The sequence below is a fragment of the Lepidochelys olivacea genome (genome assembly GCF_965140295.1).
Source record: "Lepidochelys olivacea isolate rLepOli2 genome assembly, chromosome: 5".
In the NCBI taxonomy this organism is placed as follows: Eukaryota; Metazoa; Chordata; order Testudines; family Cheloniidae; genus Lepidochelys; species Lepidochelys olivacea.
This window is the reverse complement of record NC_140415.1, coordinates 71,989,137-72,011,164: the sequence shown is the minus strand read 5'-3', so window position 1 is coordinate 72,011,164 and position 22,028 is coordinate 71,989,137. Positions and strand designations below refer to the sequence as shown.

General features: G+C 42.6%; 1 protein-coding gene across 3 annotated transcripts in view; it reads left to right on the top strand.

The window, feature by feature from the left end:
- Positions 1-22,028, top strand: part of EPB41L4A (erythrocyte membrane protein band 4.1 like 4A) — a 225,738-nt gene that overhangs the window by 93,947 nt on the left and 109,763 nt on the right. For all 3 annotated transcript variants that reach the window (XM_084627984.1, XM_084627983.1, XM_084627985.1), the window contains exons 4-7: positions 5,321-5,372; positions 6,926-7,004; positions 12,212-12,309; positions 16,161-16,281. In XM_084627984.1, coding sequence (XP_084484110.1) covers positions 5,321-5,372; positions 6,926-7,004; positions 12,212-12,309; positions 16,161-16,281 — 350 coding nt within the window. The remainder of the gene's footprint in view (positions 1-5,320; positions 5,373-6,925; positions 7,005-12,211; positions 12,310-16,160; positions 16,282-22,028) is intronic.

Sequence of the window (22,028 nt, the reverse complement as noted above, 5' to 3'; positions counted from 1 at the left end):
GGGGGCAGGAACGAACAATAGAACGTGCATAATCAGCAGGAATGTGAAACTGTCGGGCCAAAACAGAGGCAGACTGATGAAAAAAGGCATGGCTTTCAATGGGGTCAGAAAAAAGGGAATTTACCTGACCACGTAACGCGCGATCAGCGCACGCATTGCCTTCAGTAAGTAGCCCAGGCAGAGGGGTATGGCTGTGAATATGAGCAACAAAATAAGGGAAATTACAAGTGGCGATGAGATACTGTAAGGACAAAAACAGGCGAAGAAGGTCCACATCGACCTGAGGGGTAATAAGGGCAAGGGGTAAATAATCAATTACCTGATAAACATAATGCATGTCCACAATCAAATTAAAGGGACAATCAGCAAAAAGTTGAAAGGCCAAAATAACAGCAGCTACTTCCAAGGACTAGTGAAGCTCTCCAAGCGCTGTGCATGCAAATATTGTTGTACAAGTGAATGAAGCGCTTTCAGCTTTTCTAGGGGGAGGGGCCACTGGTCAATCCATACAGGCTCTAAGGACTGCCATACCAATGGTAACGCGGATGGCAAGGTGGGTGAGGGAGGATTTTGGGCCATTATATATTAATATCGAGGGTGGTGTCCAGCTTTACAAGTAAGTCACGGCCCCAAATATTGAGGTGGACAGGGAGTACAAAAGGGCGGATTGTAGCAAGGGCACGGCCTCCTGGTTTAGAGACCGTGACCCAAGACAAACTTTGGCGCCTGGGTTTGCTACCCCCGATCCCCCACAACTCTTTAGAAGGAACTGTTGGCCAACCGACCGGCCACTCCGGATCACGAATCACCGTAACGTCAGCTCCAGTGTCCATCAGCCCTGTAAAAGGAACATTATTTAAGAGAAGTGTTAACTGAGGTTTCGAGGGGCAGACCAACATTGTTAGAGCAACAAGTGGAGAGGACGTGTTGTGAGACAGCAACTGAGACAGCATCAATCCAAAGCTGTTCCTGCCCCGGGCTTGATCCTCTGCGGCTGGCACCTGATAGGGGACTAAAATCAATTGCGCAATTGACCGTCCATGCGGGAGCGACTGTGGAAGATGGGTCCATACCTGAACCTTAATAACGCCGGTGTAATCGGCGTCAATGACCCCTGGGATGACAAAAAAACCCTGTTTCCCAGTGTGTGAGCGAGGGAGAACCAGACCCACAAATCTGGCAGGGAGAGGTCCCGTCACCTGGGTAGGTATGGCGCAAACCTCCCCTGGCAACCGAAAGTCAGCGTCCTCCTGCATAATCAAATCAAGCCCTGCACTTCCGGCAGTCGCCGCTTTCATGGAGTCTATGGGTTTTAAGGCAGAGGAACAGTTGTCTGAGTGGGAAACACCCCCGTTTGGCCCTGGGTTCGGGGGAGACCCGTCGTGCGGTTTCCCGACCCGCTACGACACTGATTAGCCCAGTGATAGCCCTTCCGACACTTGGGGCACTTCTTTGAGGGGCGGGCGGGCGCCGACGATGAGCGGCACTCCCGCTGAAAGTGACCCTCCTTTCCACAGTGGTAACAACGCTTCCCCTCCTTCCTGCTTTTCCGCAGGGCGGCAGCCAGAACCCCAGCTTTATGTGCTTGAGTTCCGATGTTTTGGCACGCCCGCAGCATGTCCGACAGCTCTAGAACTCCAGCAGTTTGTGCTGCCTGGAGAGCACGGCGGCAATCCTCGTTCGCATTTTCAACCGCCATTTTTAACAGGATCTCCTGAGCTGCCGCAGGGTTATCCACCTGTCGGAGGATAGCCTCCTGGAATCTGTTGGTAAAATCCATAAAGGACTCTGATGCACCCTGACGGATACTGGCAAAGCTTTTGGTAGGCTTGCCTGAATCCGGGACCTTCCGGAAAGCATGCTGGGCGCAGGTGGAAATAATGGGGAAGACGGCCTGAGGGAGTTGAGACTGCATCTGAACAGTAGCAAACGGGCCCTCCCCTGCCAAGTGCTCATAAATGACACCTTGCTCTCTATACACCTGGGCCTGGCGTTCCGCCATCTGCCAATACTCACTAAGCCAAATAACATACTGACTAGGTGTCAGCATCATGCGCAACAGCGCCTTCCAGTACTCAGGGACCAGGGAATACCCAGTACCTAGCCCTTCAATGAGACCACGCACATACGTGCTGGTCAGACCGAACTTGCGAATCACTTTCTTTACGTCTCTGATCACCGAGTAAGGCAAACTGACCCAGTTTGCAACTTGGTTGCCTTGGCCATCATCCTGCCAGGTCACCGGACAAACTGAGACCAGATCAGCCAGCTCCTCTGCTGTAAGATCTGAGCGAGTCTTCGCTGCGTGAACCATTTGTTGCACCAGCGAAAGCCGCTGAGCAGACGCGGACGACCCCCCGGGGGGCCCTGGAGCATGGGGCCGGTGGGGAAGCACGGCTCCGGTGGGGAAGGCCAGGGAGGCGGTGGTAATAGAGGCACTGGGGGCAAAGCAGGGGGAGGGATGGTTGCAGGAGCGGACAGGGGTGGCGGGATCGGCAGCCCCTGTGTTGGCACGGGAGAGGGCCTTTCTGAGGCGACACGCTGTGTTGCATCGCCAGGAGGGGGGATGGCTGCAGGAGCAGACGGGCGTGGCGAGATCACCAGCCTCGCGAGGGAGGGCCTGTCCGAGGTGACACGCTGTATCGCGTCGCGGCAGAGGTGCCAGGCATGTAGAGCCTGCACGGGCGCCCGAGGCTCTTTGTGCAATGTCTGGCCCAACCGCTCCCAGTCCGCTAGCTTAAGGGTTCCAGCTTCAGGGTACCACGGGCATTGGGCACTCACCTCCTGTAGCAGGAGAGTGAGTTCTCGAGTGGGACAGTCATGCTGAGCCTTACGCAGCAAATACTGTAGCTCACTGCGGTGTTGCACTTGCAAAGCAGAGAGGGAGCTTCCCATATTTACCACAATGAAAAATACTCACCGGGATCCGCAAAGCGGATGAGTGACGCATCTGAAACCCTTGCCGGGCGAGGTGAGTGCTGAGGGCCCCACGTTGGGCGCCAGTTGTGGCGGTTCAATGACAAGACAGCACAGAGCTTTAAGCAAGCAAGCAAGCTGGTCTGCTAACGGGCTTCTGCCTGTCAGCTTTCCACCTTCACCTTTATTCTTTCTCTCCCCCCCGTGCATTACATTCTCCAACAGATAAAAGGAATACACTGGCTTTGTTTAACATTCTTATTTACCAATTTCTATCTACCACATTCCTTGCTCTCAGGCCTTGAGCCCAGTCCTGGGAGGCTTCCCACGGTTCATGTCATCTGGGTGAGATTCCAAGGTTGATGCCCTTGAAAGGAGCTGTGTGTGCACAGGTCCAGCACAACACTCCGGGTGTGCCCTGAATGTTGCCAAGCGCATAAACCTTGTATGAATCCTACACATTATGATACAAGATAATTACAAAATCACATATTGTTTTTTTCCACAGGTCCCCTGCCTCATTCAGTTCACAGGATGGATGCCTAAGGGGGCAGAATTGAGATTGCAGAGGCAACTATAAATCTGGCATTTCTTCATGCTTGACTTTTCAACCTAAATGATATTATTTTAACGTATCTCTTTGTATACAATTGGTATCTATATGCTTATAAAGCTAAAAAGTAGTGAGGACTGTAATACCATAAAGAATCAAATATAGAGCAGGGATATGCTAAATCTCAATAAACATATCAGGAAGGTAGAGCTATTTAAGATAAAGGACAACGTTAGCATAAGAACAAATGGGGATAAACGGGCCTTGAATAAATGTAGGCTAGAAATTAGAAGGAGGAGGAATGAGGTTCTGGAACAAAGTTCCAGGAGAAGTAATGGGGGCAAACAACCTAACTAATTTTCAGATGGAGTTTGATAAATTTGTGAATGGGATTATATGATGGGATTGCCTGTGATAGCAGGGGACTGGGTTTGATGGCCCAGGAAGTCATTTCTAGTCCTATGTATCCTGGAAACCAGACTCAGATTATAGAGGAATATAGGGCTTGCTGAAATGAGAGAAGTCATATAGTTGTTCTGTGACTGGATTTTGAATTCTATTGAAATTGTAGTTTCAATTCTCTCTTGCAGCATAGCATAGAGCTATCCTTGATGAACAAACCAGTTGGGCAATATGTGTCTTGTGTTATGGTCCAGAGTACTAATCTTGATACAAAAAGAGTTTTGAAGTCAGAGAGTATGTTGTATTCCATTTTGTACAGTCTTTTGCTTAGTTTTTCTGTCTGATTGACTTGCAGTCTATTTGTTATTTTATCAGTGATAACGTTAACTGGGATTGGTGCTTGTTTATAATACAAGTTGAGAAGAGCTCCAATAGGATGTTTGAACAAATTTATCGAGTGATTTGTTTGTTTTTCTTCCCTCTCACTGTAAACTTAAGAAGGTTTCTATTTTTGGAGGGTTATTGAGAAATAGCCACTGCAAGATTTCTTATTTTGTTTTGGAAGTTTTGTCATAGTGTCAGATGAGTTACCTGTATTCCCCTGAAGCTATCAGTTTTAATTGAATAGGGTTTATATGGGCTTGTTTACATGGTTCTGTAGTCTGCACCAGTTGGGGTGTACATTTGAATGCACACCAGTGTTTTGTGCAATAACTGGCCCATGTGGACGCTGCTGGCATGCACTAAAAGTTCCATAGTGTTTGTTCTTGTAATTCTGTTTCAAACAGTACTACATTAACATGCATGTGGGCCAGTAAGTGTGACATGCTGGTGTTCCTTAGCTTTTACAACCCAGCTGGTGTGGACTAAAGCACCATGTGGACAAGCCCTGTGAGCAATAAGAGTCAAGCTCAGGACTGCCAACTTTAGCTGAGATTCCTAGTTAGCATCTGTAATAAAGTACAGCTGATTGAATTGATGTAGTGGCTCTTGTAAATCTGAGTGTAAGACAGTATTCAACAGCTATTGCTGAACGTGAAAGTGACCGTGTCGTTTCTCTACTATGACACTTTTTTCGTGGAAGAAGTGTAGGAACACATTAGTCAAGACAATGTTTTTCTCTATTCTGGGTTATAGTTTTTCATTTACAGATTGCAGACTGCAATGCTTCAGATTTTTATAGTAATGTATATATATATAACCACCACCACCAAATTACTCAATCTTCTGTGTTTTACTAATATAGAAGAAAAAGTCAATTTCCTTTGAGGTCAGTTGGCTTTGGATTAGGCCCTAAATTAATTGTTCCTAATAGTTAACATAATTATTTGTAATTCACTTGTACTGTATTTGGGGAAAAACATTAATATATAAATAAATGTATAATTTGAAGTTAATCTTTAATAGCTTGCCATGATAAATTACTAATTTCCCTATCTATTCTCACAGTACTGGCTGGATCCTGCAAGGACCCTTGCAGAACACAAGGAATTGATAAACAGTATGTATTTTACTTGAAACTCATAAACAGTTACTTCAAGATGAAGAGACAGAGGACACCATATGTGCAGAGTAGTGGGCCTTGATTTTTGAGGCATGACAGAATCATAGTTTCCTGAGCTGTCTCAATATTGCAGTTAATTGCCATATCAAAATTACATACATCGACTGAGTGTAATGTCTTTCTCTAACTTAAGGATGTTTCTGTGATTAACCTTTGCTTAGAATAATAGAAGCACTGGTATATGCTGGGTATATGGTATATGATATAGTTTTTACTTGTATAATTTAGAATTGTACTGGCTTTGACTTCTCTGCCTTGCTAAGTGAAGTGAATGACTTTTTTTCCCTTCTAAAATTGGAAAAATATTGCTTCAGGTCCATATTAAAAAATTTGCCTAGCTTTTTATGAGTTATGTATTGGTGTCACCCTTTAGCTATCAGAGACAAATATCCCATAATTTAAAATATTATTTAATAGGGTTAATAATATTACTTTATTTTAATAGAAAATCAGAAACATTTTATAAAAATATTAATAATTAATATAGTAAAATTCCAAATAATACAACCAGATTTTTAAAAGTGCTCGGCACCAAGCATCTCCCACTGAGTTATGGATGCTGTCTACTTTTGGAAATCTGGCATTGTATGTGCAGGATTTCAAATGACAAATACATTCATATTTTAAAAGAAAATATTTGATGAGCAGCAATTTTGTTTATCTACCACGGTCTGCATTCAGGATTTGCTTGCAACAGATAATACCATCATAACTACCTAGCACAGAATTCCCTGCAGAGTTTTAAATTGTCATCTGCAAGACAGGAAAGTCTTGTAGCTGCTTGTAGGGAAAATACAGACATCTGAACTCTTGGCAGGAGAAGCTGCTTTTCAATTTGTTTTGTAAAAAAAAAGGTAAATATACTTACATTTCACGGGCTCTGTGAAGTCAGTGGGACTAAGCATGGTAGTAAACTCAATTCCTGGTGGCTGGTATTTGCAGGATTGAGCATGACTGCAGTTTGTTACTACCATGTGTATCTTTAATATCACACATAGTCCTACTGAAGTCACTTGGATCAATGGGACATTGGTTGAAGTTGGTGGAAGTATGCATGGGAATAAATATGATCATAACAGGAATTGTAGGATTGAGTTACTGGATTTTATTGGAGAGCTAAAACTTTTTAAAAAGTAAATTACAAAATTCAAAATATTTTACTAGGTAAATAAGGCATAATTATACTTTCAGTTATTAATTATCATGGGGAATGTTTCACATTGGGCACAGTGTTGTATTCACAAACAAATAGAAGAAACAATAACCAAAGAAAACAAAAACATCCTGTTCCAACAAAGTTTTTCTACTCTGTAAAGGTAGAAGAGACTCCATGAGGAGTCCAGTAGGAATATCACTCTGTGATGATATGGAAGAGCGGTGGACTGTGTAAACCCCTTGAATAGATAGGCAGCTTAGTAGCTCTTCTATAATCAAAGATTTTTTTTTATAAATATGCACTACAAAACTTAATTGTTCTCTCTTTCTCTTAGCTGGGCCACCATATACTCTATATTTTGGTGTTAAGTTCTACGCAGAAGATCCATGCAAACTTAAGGAAGAAATAACCAGGTATAGTATTGCATATTGTTTAAATATTGGTGATATGCATATGATGTGCTGATCTGAAATCATAATTAATAAAATTAAGATTGTAATCACATATATGCAGGTGCACACCACTGCTGGGTTTTTTGTTTGTTTTTGCTTACACACCTGTGTCTGTAAGAAAACTGAGAGGAAGCTTGCATTGTTCAGTACAAACCTCTGTTTGGAAGATCAGATTGAACCTGTGCTATATGATACATGGGCAGGTGTCAGGGTTTTGTATGAATTGTTGGGAATTTTTCCTTTTTAAGCAATGTATTGTCACATTTGGATTTATACAAGTCCTGTGATGGATATGCTTCTAGAGAGAGGTTTTAGATTACTCCCCCCAGTTTGTGTATCCAAATATGGCTGTAGGGAATACCTGCTTTCCTTTTAATTGGCCATGGTTTAAATTCCAGAACTATTTTTAAAGAAGTGTTTCTCCTGGTCTCTTGAAAAATATGCAAAATATGTGGAAAAGCAAAATAATGTTTATGATTCATTTAAATAACTGTTCGCCGCTTAAGAGTGCACTTGTAGGAATACACTTGCATAAACACACACACAAGCTTATTTGTTGTGTTTTATGTAAAAAAGATCTCTGACAGTTCATTTCAGATTCACAAAGAAATTTGATATTCAAGTGACATATTTAGGCAGATGTAGTGTGCTGACTGGAAGTAATAAATATGTGGAAATGTTCCTCTCTCGCTGTTCACATCTATGCTCAAGTGAAACACGACATGTCAAACTTTATTACAATACACACATAAATTTTCATTTCCTAACCCAAGGTGGTTAATCGTGAAAAAAAAGCAAAAATATTTTTCCTGTACTACTATGATAAGAATGTTTTTACCATATTGGCATTAGTTTTTCCTCATAGTGACAAAATCTCCCAGTTTGACAAGTTTTATATTGAACTAGGAAAAACTAATACCACTAGGACTCTGTACAGTGAAAAAGCACGCATTAGTTGCAGTGTAATGCCCCATCTGCCCCGAAAGTTTGATATAGTTTTCCTGTACTTTTCCAGAACCACTTTCAACCCTGCTCACAGGGGAAAAAAGATGGCCCTGGGAAGAGAACTCCGGCAACAGAACCTGCTGTGATTACTACTCTGGAGGCAGGTTGGATTCATATCTGTGAAATGACAATTAAGAGCTAAATTTAAAAAAAAATGCATTAATTTTGCTTATAACAAGGTCAGTTAATGATTTGCACTGCTTATTAGGTGCATACATCTTTGCAAAAAGCATTTTGGCATGCACGGTGCATTTTTAGTGAGTCTGTGTTTGTGTGTGCAATATGTTTGCTCACACAAAATTTGTGCTTTTTAAAACTAGGCGGGAAGGGGGCATAGGAAAGTACTAAGCTTATAATTGCAATCTTCAATAATACATAGCTAAGAATCTGCATGATCAAATGTCATCAAACTATTTGAGCCTTTATATCTTTGGGCTTTTACCTTAAACCCTGTAGGAAATAGACACATTTTCAGAAAGAATACTTATGCTAGAATCACCGCCTTCTACATAGAGTGCATTAAAGCAATTTTCTTTTCTTTATTGTGATAATTTTCAAAGTTAGGTATGTGATTCCAGTGTTTTGACACTGTTATCTATATTTATTCATGGTATATGGGTCACTGACCTTTTTTTTTTTTTTATGTACAGTGGTATGGAGCCTATTGTTATCTGATGTTAATACTTCTGTCACATTATGTGATTTCTATTTTTGAATAGTAAAAACCTATCAAATCTATAATCTCTTTACACCAGAAATTGATGTGTTCTGTAGGCAAAAATAGATGCTGACTGGTTATCAATATCTCCTGGGTATGTTTGCTCATGCAATGTTTAGACACCATTATCTATGCAATTTGGCAGAGCAAATGGCGAGCACTCGAGGGACAAGTTTGAACTAGAGGCCTGATCTTAAAAGGAGCTAAGTACTGCCATCATTCACTGACTTCAATAGGAGTTAGGAGTATCATCACCTCACAGAAGGCAGAATTGATGCTTCTGACTGCAAATTGTGGGGGGTTTGTTTTGTTTTTTTAAAAGCTATTTCTTCCTCAAATCCACCGTGAAAATACACAAATAAGGACATTTAAGATAAGGGCCCCAGTTTGCATTTTGTGCTCAAATCAGCATTTTTGTGCCTGAAATGTTGGTTTAGATGTATATACACTGATTTGACAGCCTTTGATTTGAATGTTCATACCCATTTTGTATGTTTATTATCTAAATAATTATTCAAAATGTATTATTTTCCCATCCATATTAGCTTTACATCTTAGCAAAAGAATTGGTATTTACTGCCCACCTACTTTAGAGTATTTAGTTCTAAGTTCCCTTTTATGCAGAATTTGATTTCTAGTTTTAATTAACTTTTCTCTGATGATTTGTACCATATATTGTCAGATCTATTCCCACAGTCTATCACCTTTGTAAATACTGTGCCTGCATTAAATGGTATCATATGCTGCTGGCAATAATGTGCAGTGTTAAATTATATGTATTTTGTACTGTATATAGAGCCAAGTAGTTAAAATTTTAAAATGAAGGATGGAGGCAAATCAGTGGAGCCAACATGTACCTAAAAATGGGGGATAATTAGAATTTTTTAAAAAGCAGGTTAAGTTGTTTTTGTCTTACTTTAGATTATGCTAACTATGAGGATAGATATGTATGAAGAAAATGTGAGGTTGTTAAAATGACACTTTTCAGAACTCAGGGGAAACCCTGCACTTCCATAATTACTAGGGAAATACCAAAGAACTGGCAAATAATATCCATATCCAGGCGAGCTGTAGACAATGGTTGTGCAGCAGGCTACACATAGTAAGGCCATACTCAGTCTTGTGCAACTGCTGGAAATGCTGAGGGGAGGAGGTATATATTGGAAGTGAACTTAATTTTCAGTCAGTCAGCCAACAGATGTTGTAAGCTCCACAAGACCTTTAAATTTCTTCTCTGTCATCATAATTCATCCAAATAAGGGTCTGCCTGCTTGTTAAAATACTAAGGAGCAATAATGAGCGTGCACACTGTTGTTTCCTGATACCATTGCAGTATGCCTTCTCATATAAGGCATTGGGCCCTGGGAAGACGAGGGGCTTAGATAACTGTGCATTTTTCCTCTCCAATAAGAAGTAGGGTGCAAATGGCACAGCTGTATATCCTGGAATGCCTATGGTGTCTGTGGGAACCATCAGCAAAAGAAGCTCATTTGGGCTGGAAGGGTTCCAGATTAAATAGCACTGAAAGGTCCTTGAACGCTGGCAATTTTTATTTGAGTTTAACACAGTAATGCAAAGATTATTTGCCATATAATCTGCAGTCTGGATTGCCCAAAGACAAAAATATTTCAATAGCTTACAATGAACACATAGAAAGTACTAAGTATTTGCAAGAGTAATAATGATAATGCAATAATAAATACAAAATAAACTTAATAATAATGTATAATGCAGTTATTTGGCTCTGTAAAATAAATGAGTTCCTGAATAAGGGAAGTTCAGTATGTAAGTATGACCAATTTGTGCCTGTATAACAAAAAGATCTTTTAAAAACTGTTTTTGAAAGAAATCACTGATATTCTTTCCGTATGATGTGATACGGGAAGACGTATATCCATTTGGCATAAACAGCATTTAAAAATATTTCCTTTAAATGTACTAGAGTATCTGAAAAACTGAACTAGATAACTTGTTTTCTTATTGCTCTGATCCTCTCTTTTGTTCATATTGTTTCATTAGGAATTCAGTGTTCATGTGCTTAAGAGGGGGTATCAAATACTCTCACTTAATTTATACCAGCCTGTGTGAACAGTTTACCATACGTGTTTTTGATGTGTGCGGTTGTGATTAAGGAAGTTGTATGCAATATATTTTGTGAATATGGGGAAAAATCAGAGTTTAAAGGGACACAGTCAGCTTAAAATGTTGTCAGTTAAAAAATATTCTTAAAAGTCGCTTCTGTTACTCCTGACTCCTCTTGCTAAGTTTGGGCTCAGTTGTGGCTTTACCATGAGCCCTGGGTAAGGGGAAGTGCATTGTGCTGCCTTGGGGCAGATTTGGAAGCAGATTGAGAGTCACAATATACCCTCCTGGTTTCTTCCTGCTCTGAGGGGGAAGTACTCTGCACTTACAGTTATGTAGCCCAACTGGCTGGTGCGTTGGGAGGCAGAGCCATGGCCCCACCTCTTCCTACCCACCTGCAAGTAGAGGAATGGAATATAGTGGCCTTGTGGTGTCTATTTTTCCTCCCACACTTGCTGGCTGTGGTACATAGAGCCCTGTCAATGCCTTTTGGGGTGGTCTCTTGAGGGGCCTTAGCTTCTCCTGACTGACCCTCCTTTGTTTGCTCTCAGTCAGGTAAGTTCTTGGATCCTCACCTTCAATTAAGCCTGTCAGACCTTCACTTTTTGGGCTTGCCATCTCTTTCAGTCTCCTGGCTGTTTTCTTGGAGGCAGCCTAGTGCAAAGCTGTCACCACCTTGCTATTCCAGGTCTTAGTGCCTCCCTTTCCTTCTCCCTATACAACAGACTCTGTTTTCTTTATTGGTTGCAGCTGTGGACGCCTGCCTCCATGACTGGCAGCTGCTTGGGGTTGTGATCAAGCTGCTTGCTTGTAAATGGGAGAGACTTTCCTCCCCCCTCTGTCTGTGTTCAGTATGGGGTTTGTAGACCCTGTTACAAGCCCACACAAGCGAGTGAGTGAGTGCCTTGTGTCTCCCTTGCTCTGCTCTACTAGTGAGGTCAAAATTTGTTCCATGTGTGGGTTAACAATCATATTTTCCTCTTTGATTTTAAACAATGTTTTCTCTCTCCTGCTGCTGCCTGAAAATCCCACACAAACTAGGGGAACCACCTCTTTCTAGGGAAATTAACTATCACAGTGTGCTGTCAAGTGCACAAAGTAAACAAATGGGAAAACTAGAGATTTTTTTCCTCCTCCAGTCTTTCAGTGATAATAATCATGATGTTACTTGAACATTAATAGTAAAAAAAAAGTTGCAGAAGATGCAAACGTGATTTTTGAGTTGACCATATCACTTTAAGCTGAGCTACAGACCTTCCCTTTCCCCCCCTCCCCGAATAAACCTGAAGGCAGTAAAATGTTACTAAGTACACCAGAATCCTTAATATTGAATTAACAACTTCATTTTCTCTCTCTGTTTTAGGTATCAATTTTTTTTGCAGGTGAAGCAAGATGTTTTGCAAGGTCGCATGCCCTGTCCCATCAACACTGCAGCTCAGCTGGGAGCATATGCAATTCAGTGTGAGTTCTTCTGACCAACTGATAACTTTTGTTTGTTAATGTCATAAAAATAAAGGGAAGGGTAACCACCTTTCTATATACAGTGCTATAAAATCCCTCCTGGCCAGAGGCAAAATCCTTTAATCTGTAAAGGGTTAAGAAGCTAAGGTAACCTCACTGGCACCTGACCCAAAATGACCAATGAGGGGACAAGATACTTTCAAATCTGGGGGCGGGGGAAAGGCTTTTGTTTGTCTGTCTGTCTGTAATGCTTTTGCCGGGAACAAATCAGGAATGCAAGCCTTACAACTCCTGTAAAGTTAGTAAGTAATCTAGCTAGAAAATACGTTAGATTTTCTTTTGTTTAATGGTTTGTAAAATAAGCTGTGCTGGAGGGAATGTGTATTCCTGTTTTTGTGTCTTTTTGTAACTTAAGGTTTTGCCTAGAGGGATTCTCTGTGTTTTGAATCTGATTACCCTGTAAGATATTTACCATCCTGATTTTACAGAGGTGATTCTTTTACCTTTTCTTTAATTAAAATTCTTCTTTTAAGAACCTGATTGATTTTTCATTGTTCTGAAGATCCAAAGGTTTGGGTCTGTGTTCACCTGTACCAATTGGTGAGGATTATTATCAAGCCTTCCCCAGGAAAGGGGGTGTAGGGCTTGGGGGGGATATTTTTGGGGAAGATGTCTCCAAGTGGTCTCTTTCCCTGTTCTTTGTTTAAAACGCTTGGTGGTGGCAGCATACTGTTCAAGGACAAGGCAAAGTTTGTACCTTGGGGAAGTTTTTAACCTAAGCTGGTAAGAATAAGCTTAGGGCTTTTTTCATGCAGGTCCTCACATCTGTACCCTAGAGTTCAGAGTGGGGAAGGAACCTTGACAGTTAATGTTATGATTGATTCCAAATATTGCAGCAAATGGAGACTTTAATCTAAGTCTTTGTATGTTAGTTTAAAAAAATTAAATTACAGAGACTAACAGGAGAATTATAAATAGGTGACACATCAGTACAGATTATGTAGAACCAGTTACATGCATTTTAAATGAAGATACTATGGGATCTCTTCTGAAATATCTGACAGTTATTGACGGTTGAGTTACCGAGACTGTCCACAGAGAGAACTTTTTATTAGTGCTTGATGACATTACAAGTCAGGGTATGTCTACAGCCCAATATTATTTATATAATATTTTCTATTTCATCAAACAACGTGTAGATCTGAAGGGCTGGCAGCAGCCTCCAGACAAATCTGTTGATCATCCCAAACGATACAGTCCTGTAAAAACCACATTATGTCAATACTAATACTTGAAGATAATGAAGGGGAGGGATGTGTTTTAACTTGAAGCGTGAAGTTTTAATTCGACATTTCACTTATTGGCATGCACTTGAGAAGCAGATTTCATGAGTGCTAGTATATCCCATGGATTTGGCAGAGCAAACATGAACTACTTCACATTAATGGACAGTAAGTAAGAAGTAAGATTTTGCTCATCTTTGGGCTAAAATCAGATATCCAAATTCAAAATTTGGCAGTCAGGAATATCATGTGGATTTAGGATATTTTCTTGGGAACTCTGCATAGAAAACTTATAATTTACAGTTTTCATCTGTGGCAGATACTAAGTGAAGATTATCCAGTTTATCATTAATCCAAGTATGATTCAGTAGCAGCTACCTAATGCAAGCTGAAAATATTCTTCCTTTAATTTCTGTTTTAGAACAACATGTTTGAGAGATCACAACAGAATGAAATAACTTATTGAGTGTGAAAGGAGATTAGAGACTTTTCATGGCATATGACATGCCTCTCAGGAAAGTTAAAGCATGTCACATTCTGAATTTTTTTCATTGACATTTCCCCAACTTCGGAAGGTGATATGACCCAACCCAGAAGGCCGTTTGTGATAGGCCTTTCACTTCAATGACAGTTGTGCCTTGACTGTGAAATATTGCAATATATATTGGTCAGGTATATTGTTTTGCAGTGAGTGCATCATCTTCAAACAGATTATGAGAAATAGGAACAAGAATATACTCTGTTTCCCTGTCATAGGCATAGTGGCTAAATTGTAGGAATCTGCAGCTCCAGTCAAAGATTGTTTATAGGATACTAATCTCAATGACCAATACTTCTTTCTTTTAAATGCCACAAGGAAATAGCTAGAAAAGTTCATTTTGGATAGGAGAGCTAGAACAGGTACATAGTAGTTACAAAGGGCTAAATTCAGCCCTGGCAGAAACAGGCGTATCTTCATAAGACTTCATAAGAAGTTATGCCTTCTTACATCAGGGCTGAATCTGACAAAAATATGCAGATAGAGACCCTCACATAATGCATATGTTTGTGTGAAACACTGAATTTATAAGCCAGAAGCACTAGCACAGGAATCGCATCCATAGGCTTGGCAACAACATAGAGTGCAGTATACACTATACATTCTGCAGGCCTTACGGCGCACAGAGCTACACCTACTCTATTGTGCAATCTGATTTTTTCTATTAAAGTGCACAATGAAGCCCAAAGTCATTATTCCTGCTGTTTATTCTGTTTCAGGCATGAGGGTCACTGTTTTATTGTTGGGCTTTTTGCGGGGTTGGGGTTGGGGTTGGGTTTGGAGTGGTGGGGAGGGGAATTCCTGTATCTCTGCTGATCAGATCAGTCTCTTGTTTTGGAGACAAGACTAATATGTAAAAAAAAATCCATAACAAAAATGAGCTGATGTTTTATGGGATTTTTGCATTATGATTTATGGCACTGACCTCATGGTGTGTGAAGAGGCATAGCAATGTCCATGGCTTCAGTGGGATTTGGATGGGAACCTCCAATAAGGTTGGGCTTCTGGGGAGCCCTTGCCTCCTTGAGGGCCTAATGGTACTGCCTTTACTCATGTTAAGGAGCACTTACACAGATTGTTCCATTAACTTCAGTGGGGTTACTGATATAAATGTTACCCAATGTAAATTAGAATTGTAGAATTGGGCCCTGATTAAGATATACATTTAATATACAGCTGTTTGCAAGGGTATAAAATAGGATTGTGGCTCATCAGACAAATAGTTTGTCACTTTATATCATGTCACTTTTGCTTGTATATGCAAATTCCAGGGCACTCCAAAAACAATTATATTAAAATGCATAATCATTGATTAAATTTTAAAATAGAGTCCCCATATTTCTTTTAAATATGATTTAATCATTATTTTAATTTTTAAAGTGAATTTAGTGTTCAGGAAATGTACTGAAATTAACTGGAGACTAAAGTCTTTTGTTTACCTATAGGTACTTCAGCTTTCTTCTCAAAGGACTACCTTTAAGCTAGACAGGATAGTTACATCTCCATTCTCATTCAGTCCTTGACTTCTCTGCTAGGACTCCCAACAAGGATAGCAGTCAATGCCCATTTGAATGTTCGTTTTTATTATATGGGCACAAACCTTCTAAGAACTGGACTCAGCACATCAATTCATTTCACATGCACCACAAAGTAGCATATTGTTGCAATTATTACTGACCTAAACTACATTAGTTCCAGTTCTGCGGAGGTGACAAACTTCATACCATATTTCCTAGCCCTTGAACCTTCCATTCCTCTAAAAAACATGTTACTAATGAAATTTCTCTTCCAGTCTTGCATGGATTGGTCTATAATGCTTTGTTAATAAACTAAAATAAAGGGAAAACGTTGCCATGCATTTTTCCTCTCCAATGAGAAAAAATAGTTTTCTTTTACCTATTGAGTGGTGAGCTCATAGAGTTACTTGGGAAAAGGTGCAGTGGCACATGCAGATTGGTTAAACAGTACATCTTTTGGGTAATGGGAAAATGTTTGAAACTTGTGACAATTTTTTTTCTTGTGCACCATAGCTGAGCTGGGAGACTATGACCCATATAAGCACACTGCAGGTTATGTGTCAGAATACCGATTTGTTCCAGACCAGAAGGAAGAACTGGAAGATGCAATAGAACGGATACACAAAACTCTGATGTAAGAATTCAGTTTTGTTATAATGCATGGGAAATCATGTGCTACAGGTACTAAGTAGAAGGGAAGAAGGAACTGATATATTGTCACATATCTTTGTCCTGCCAGAATGAAGGTCTGCAGAATCTGCTAGTGACATGAAACATCCTTTTATGCGCACCAGAAATCTAAAATAGAGATAATACAAAGAGAGTGGCTTTATTAATAACTGATTAGAAATATAAGTAGAACAGATATGGTACTTTAGGTACCTTTAGTTAAAAAATTTCTAAAAATACATATAAATGTCCAGATTATGCACTCTGAATTTTGCAATGGAGGGGGATGAAAGTAGTATCTTATTGTTAAGGCACTGGACTGGGATCCAAGAAATTTGGATTTAGTTTTCATCTTTACCATAGACTTTTTGTGTAATTTTGGGCTAGTCACTTAATCTCTCTGTGCCTCAGTTCCCTATCGTCTCTTGATATGTGTACATACAGCACTTAATACAATGGGCCCCCGTTTCCTTGCCAAATTGTTAGGTGTTGTAATGGAGTCATGCATATAGCAATCTTCATGGAACATGGAGGAAGGTTGCAGTAGGGAAGAGTTTGGAGAAGGCACAGGAAGTTAGTCTGTGTACACATGAGTTGAATGCTAAATAGTTCTCTTAATAAAGAGCCTTTTTATATTTATAAACATGCTGTCCTCTCATGTTATTACCTAATACACAGAACATGAAACAACGCTTATCTACCCAGTAAGAACTGATCAAGAAGGTTCTTTTATGACTGTTGCACTATATCCCCTTCTTCTTAATTTTGTTTGAGGTATTAAAGGGTTATCTGAAAAGACTAACGTTCTTGTATATAGGTGTAGATACCATGATGCTTTTGCTACATTAAAGCACATATTTTGCTAAATGCCAGGTAAGGCCTTGCAGCTAGTAGTTTCTGCAGATTGGCATTATCTATGTCTTGCTTAATGAGAGGAGGTGTTAACTTCCCTCAAATATATAGAGGCATGCCCCTCCCCGAACATTCATCCCTTGACATTGGGGTGCTTGCCAGTTAGCACCTTGACTTGAATCCTCCCCTTTTAGGGGAAGGTAGCTATTATTATTTATTTCTATCTATGTATGTAGCCCTCATCACTTTATTGTCTGAGTGCCTCATAATCACTAAAATATCACTAGTATAGTCTTATTATAACTTCTCAGTGCAGCAGGGAAGTTCCATTATTCCCATTTTAAAGATGGGAAACCAAGGCACAGAGAAAGTAACTTGCCCAGTGTCACACAGGAAATCTGTGTCAGAACCAGGAATTGATTCCAAGTCTCCTGAGTCCCTGGTCAGTGCTTAACTGAAGGATATTATTTCCTCCCTGTTTGTATTGCAGTAATGCCTAGAATTCCTAATCATTGTGCTAGACCCATTGTGCTAGGCTGCGTGCAAAGTGAAAGACAGCCATTGCCTTTAGGTAACTTTAGTCCTAAAGACAAAACACACCGGGGTGTGTGAAACAAATGGGGATAAATGAGTGGTGATGGAGGACAGTTGTGTTAATAAGACAATGTTTTTACATATATTTTGCACAATGCGTAGGTTTAATAAACCAACCCATAGTTGTAATATTAGCTTGCACCTGCCTGGCCATTATTAGCTGGCATGGGTTTGTAGCATCAAGATGAAGGGTGAGACTAAAGGAGGGATCCGAAGGTGGATTAGAGGAGAGATCATGCTTGATCATATAGAGTTTTTAAAAAAGAAATTACAAGTTTTTGTGTGGAGATGGATGGGGAGGTCTAAGGAGGGAATCAAAGGTGGCGAAATGTTGGCTGTTTTTGTGGCTTTGGAATTCAGTGAGGGAGAAATAGAGCTGTTTGTTTAAGAAAGTGATAGAAAAAAGACAAAGAGTGAATTTGCAATGAACACAATCAGTATGGTTGTTGTGGGACTTGTACTGAAGACATTCAGCAGCACAGGAACAAGAGCAGAGGAAACAGATGTTGGAGGAAAGCCAGGGGTAAGAGTGGGAAAGGTTAGACATTGTGATGGGAGAGAGGGCAAAGGAATCAAGGTTGGAGGAGAGAGTGGAATGGAAGGAATCAATGGAGGAGAGATAAGGGAGGGCTTAAGGGTGGAAAAGAGATGTAGATGTATTTGAAATCATGGATGCTCCTTTGGTTTTCTCTTACTGCCGCATGGTTGGGGTTGGAATCCTCTCTCCTCCGCACTCGTAGTTCGCCTACGAGAGCACTTGTTGGGGGACTAGGCCCTGCATCCCAGGGTTCAAGGACTGAGTGTCATGCTCTCACTCAGTCTCAGTGAGCAATGAGCACTGCCACTGCTTGGGAAAGTGCATCTCGTTGCGTGCTGTGAGATCTGTTCACGGACCTGTGAGGCTTGTCTCCTGTGACTCTGGAAGTTCCTCGAGGAGGAGGCTCTCCCGCCATATGTGGAGTCCTATCTGGGACTGGCGGAACCAATGGTGCCTCTCCCTTCACCAGTGATGAGTGCCGCACTTACCACCTCCCGCCCTGATCCAACAGCACCACCAGCGCAGGACAATGCCAAGCGAGAGGGTCATAAGTGCTCGTATGGCCCTCTCAGCAAGTCTGTGTCATGGACTGCAGCGAAGCACAACATTTCCTTCCCGGGCTGCACCAGGTTGCACAAGAAGTCATGTGCAGATCCGATCATGCCACCTCCCAAGCTTACCTGTGCAGAGTGTAAAGCCAAAAGGAAGAAAGAAGTATCGGCCACCGTACCAAGGGACAGCTCTCTGCAGCATGCACCCCTGGTATGACTGGAATCCCCACACTCCTAACCGCACATGCCACCCCGCTTCAGTGGTCAGTGGGATGTACCTTGAATACCCAGACAAGTCGAACCGCTGCTCCCAACGGTGCACTTAGACCTGCCATATCCAGTCTCGCTGCTGCTCTCGGCACTACAGTTTCCCGACAGACATAACGATTATCCTGGGCGAGAGATCATACCTGGTGATTGCAGGACCGCCCACACTGATGGCTCCGCCTCTACCTGAGATTTCTTCGGACTGCAACAGCTAGCGGAGGAACCGCCATTCTCCCCAACGTCCAGGTGCAGCTCAGACTCCCCGGCATGACCACTGCACCAGGCAGGGTGCTTTGGCACCGCCAACTTGATACACATATCTTTGGGGTCCGTAGTACCCCAGGACCAGACACCATGGGCACACTGGCTGCCCTGGAACCCATACAACTCTCTGTACCCACAATCACACGCCTCACATCCATCCGAGTGCCTGAGAGGAACCATTCAGCTTGGATCCAGAGGCAGACATAGAACGGGAGCCGATCCCACTGGTTCCGCCAGGACTGCCAGCTGCCGCCTCCTCTCCCACTGATGCATTGATTCCCCCAGTCCTCTTGCCTCCTGATGATCATGGGTAATACCAAGAGCTGCTGCAGAGGGTAGCCCTGGGCTTGGGCATACCTTTGGAGGAAGTTCTGGATCAACACTACCAGCTAGTGGATATCCTCTAGACCAGGGGACCATTTCACATCGCACTGCCCACAAATGACACTATCCTTCAACCTGCATGAGCAGTCTGGCACATACCAGCTTCCTGTGCCCCTACGCCTAAGAGAGTGGAATGCAGCCATTTTATCCCATCCAAGGGGGATGACATTCTTTTTCCCCACCCTGCTTTGCTGGTGGTACACGCGGCGACTGAATGGGCAAGGCAGCATTCCCATACCTCCACCCCCTCCACCCTCGGATAGTTCAGCAAACTTCCTTGACCTCCTGGCCACAAGGGTTACTCCTCTGCAGCCTGCAGTTCTGCATATCCAAGATCAGCTTGCCAAGTATGACTTTAGTAACTATGCCAAGCTAGTAGAGTTCCTGGAGGATTTGCCACAGGACAAGCAACAGCCATTCCAGACTCTAGAGGAGGAAGGCCGCCTGACGGCCAAGGGTAGCGTCCAAGCTGCTGTGCATGCAGCAGATACATCCTCCCGCTCTCTTGCCACAGGCACAGTCGTACGATGAGACTCCTGGCTGCAATCCTACAGCTTCCCCAGGGAGGTTCAGACCACGATCGAGGACCTCCCCTTTGATGAGGACAAGTTGTTCTTGGCGAAGACGGATGAGTCCCTCCACTCCCTGAAAGACTTAAGAGTGAAATTCTAGTCTCTCAGGATTTATACCCCAGTGCTTTGTTGAAAGCAACAGAGGCCATCCTTCTGACCATGCTCCTCGCACCCTACCAGCACGCTTATGTCCAATATCAGGAGCCTGCACGGTGGCCCCCCAAGATCATAGCATTCGTGACCATCAGCTACTGCCACCTCCTCAGCTGTACTATGGCATCAAACAAAGGCCCAGTTTTGACATGCATATCGAGAGCTGCGAGCTCCCCACATTGCTGCCTCTGGTCCCCCTACCACCTTTGGGGTCATCTGGGTTGAGATCACCATGGACCGTTGGGTACTAGAGATTGTATAATATGGTTACTCTATCAAGTTCCTTACCTTCCCCTTCCCCGCCCCCCCCTCCACCCCCAGCACCTCCTGGGAGTCTCTCTCATCACAGCCTCCTACATGAGGCAGACAACGTCCTGAGGAATGGTGTGATCGAACTAGTGGCTGGCCCCTTCATTGGCAAGGGCTTCTACTCCTTGTACTTTTTCATCTCAAAAAAGGGAAGTCTCTGCCCTGTACTCAATCTCTAACTACTCAACACTGTCATCAGGAAGACCAAATTCTGTATGATGATGTTTCCATCAAATATCCCCTGCCTTCCCCTGGAGGTATGGCTCACACCTCTCAACATGAAAGATACTTATTTCCACATTGACATCCATCTGGCCCATTGCAAGTTTCATCCTTTCTGCGAGGGGGACAACCACTATCGTTTGAGTTCTTCCTTTTAGCTTCTTGACGGCCCTGAGGGTTTATACCGAGGTCTCTGTGGTCACTGCAGCCCCAACTGCGACAACAGGAGTACCCTATGTTCTCTTACTTAGACAACTGGCTTCCAGAGGTGCAAACCCTCACCAAAATGTTGTCGTCCATCTGCGCTCTCCACTCGCTCCATGCCACTCTCGGCATTTGTATCAATGAGGAGAAATCTGTGCTTGTTCCAACGCAGACAATTCATTTAATCGGATTCCGTGGATTCGTGACAGCTTGGGCCTTCCTCCCAGCGGACCGTTTTGCCACCCTGACAGCCCTCATGGTAGCCCTATGCTGCATTCCACGCCCCATACTGCAGCACTGTCTCTGCCTCCTTGGCCACGTGGTGGCCTGTATCCATGTAATGCCGCCTGCCTGCCTACACATGCGCTGTCTACAACTGTGGGTCCTATAAGTCTGCAGACCCACCTGGATGTCACCCTGATTGTCCCACATCTGGTCTGGACCTCCCTACTGTGGTGGACCAACCCTGCCAAGGTGTTGCTAGCACCCCCTTCACCACTTCTGCCCCCACAGCCACCATCACCACAGACACCTCTCTAGCCGGTTGGGGTGCCCACCTCGATGCACATGCCGTGCAAGGGACATGGACGCAGTGCTTCAACATCCTGGAGCTTCGAGCGGTCCACTAAGCCTGCTGTGCATTCCTGCCCCTCATCTGAGCCCAACACATTCAGTTCCTCTCTGACAATACCACTGCAGTGTCCTACATAAACCGGCAAGGGGGCACCAGGTCCCAGTCACTGTCAAATTTCCCTTTTTTGACAGGGTTCCTGGCCTAGAGGTTAGGGTAGTTGATTTTAGT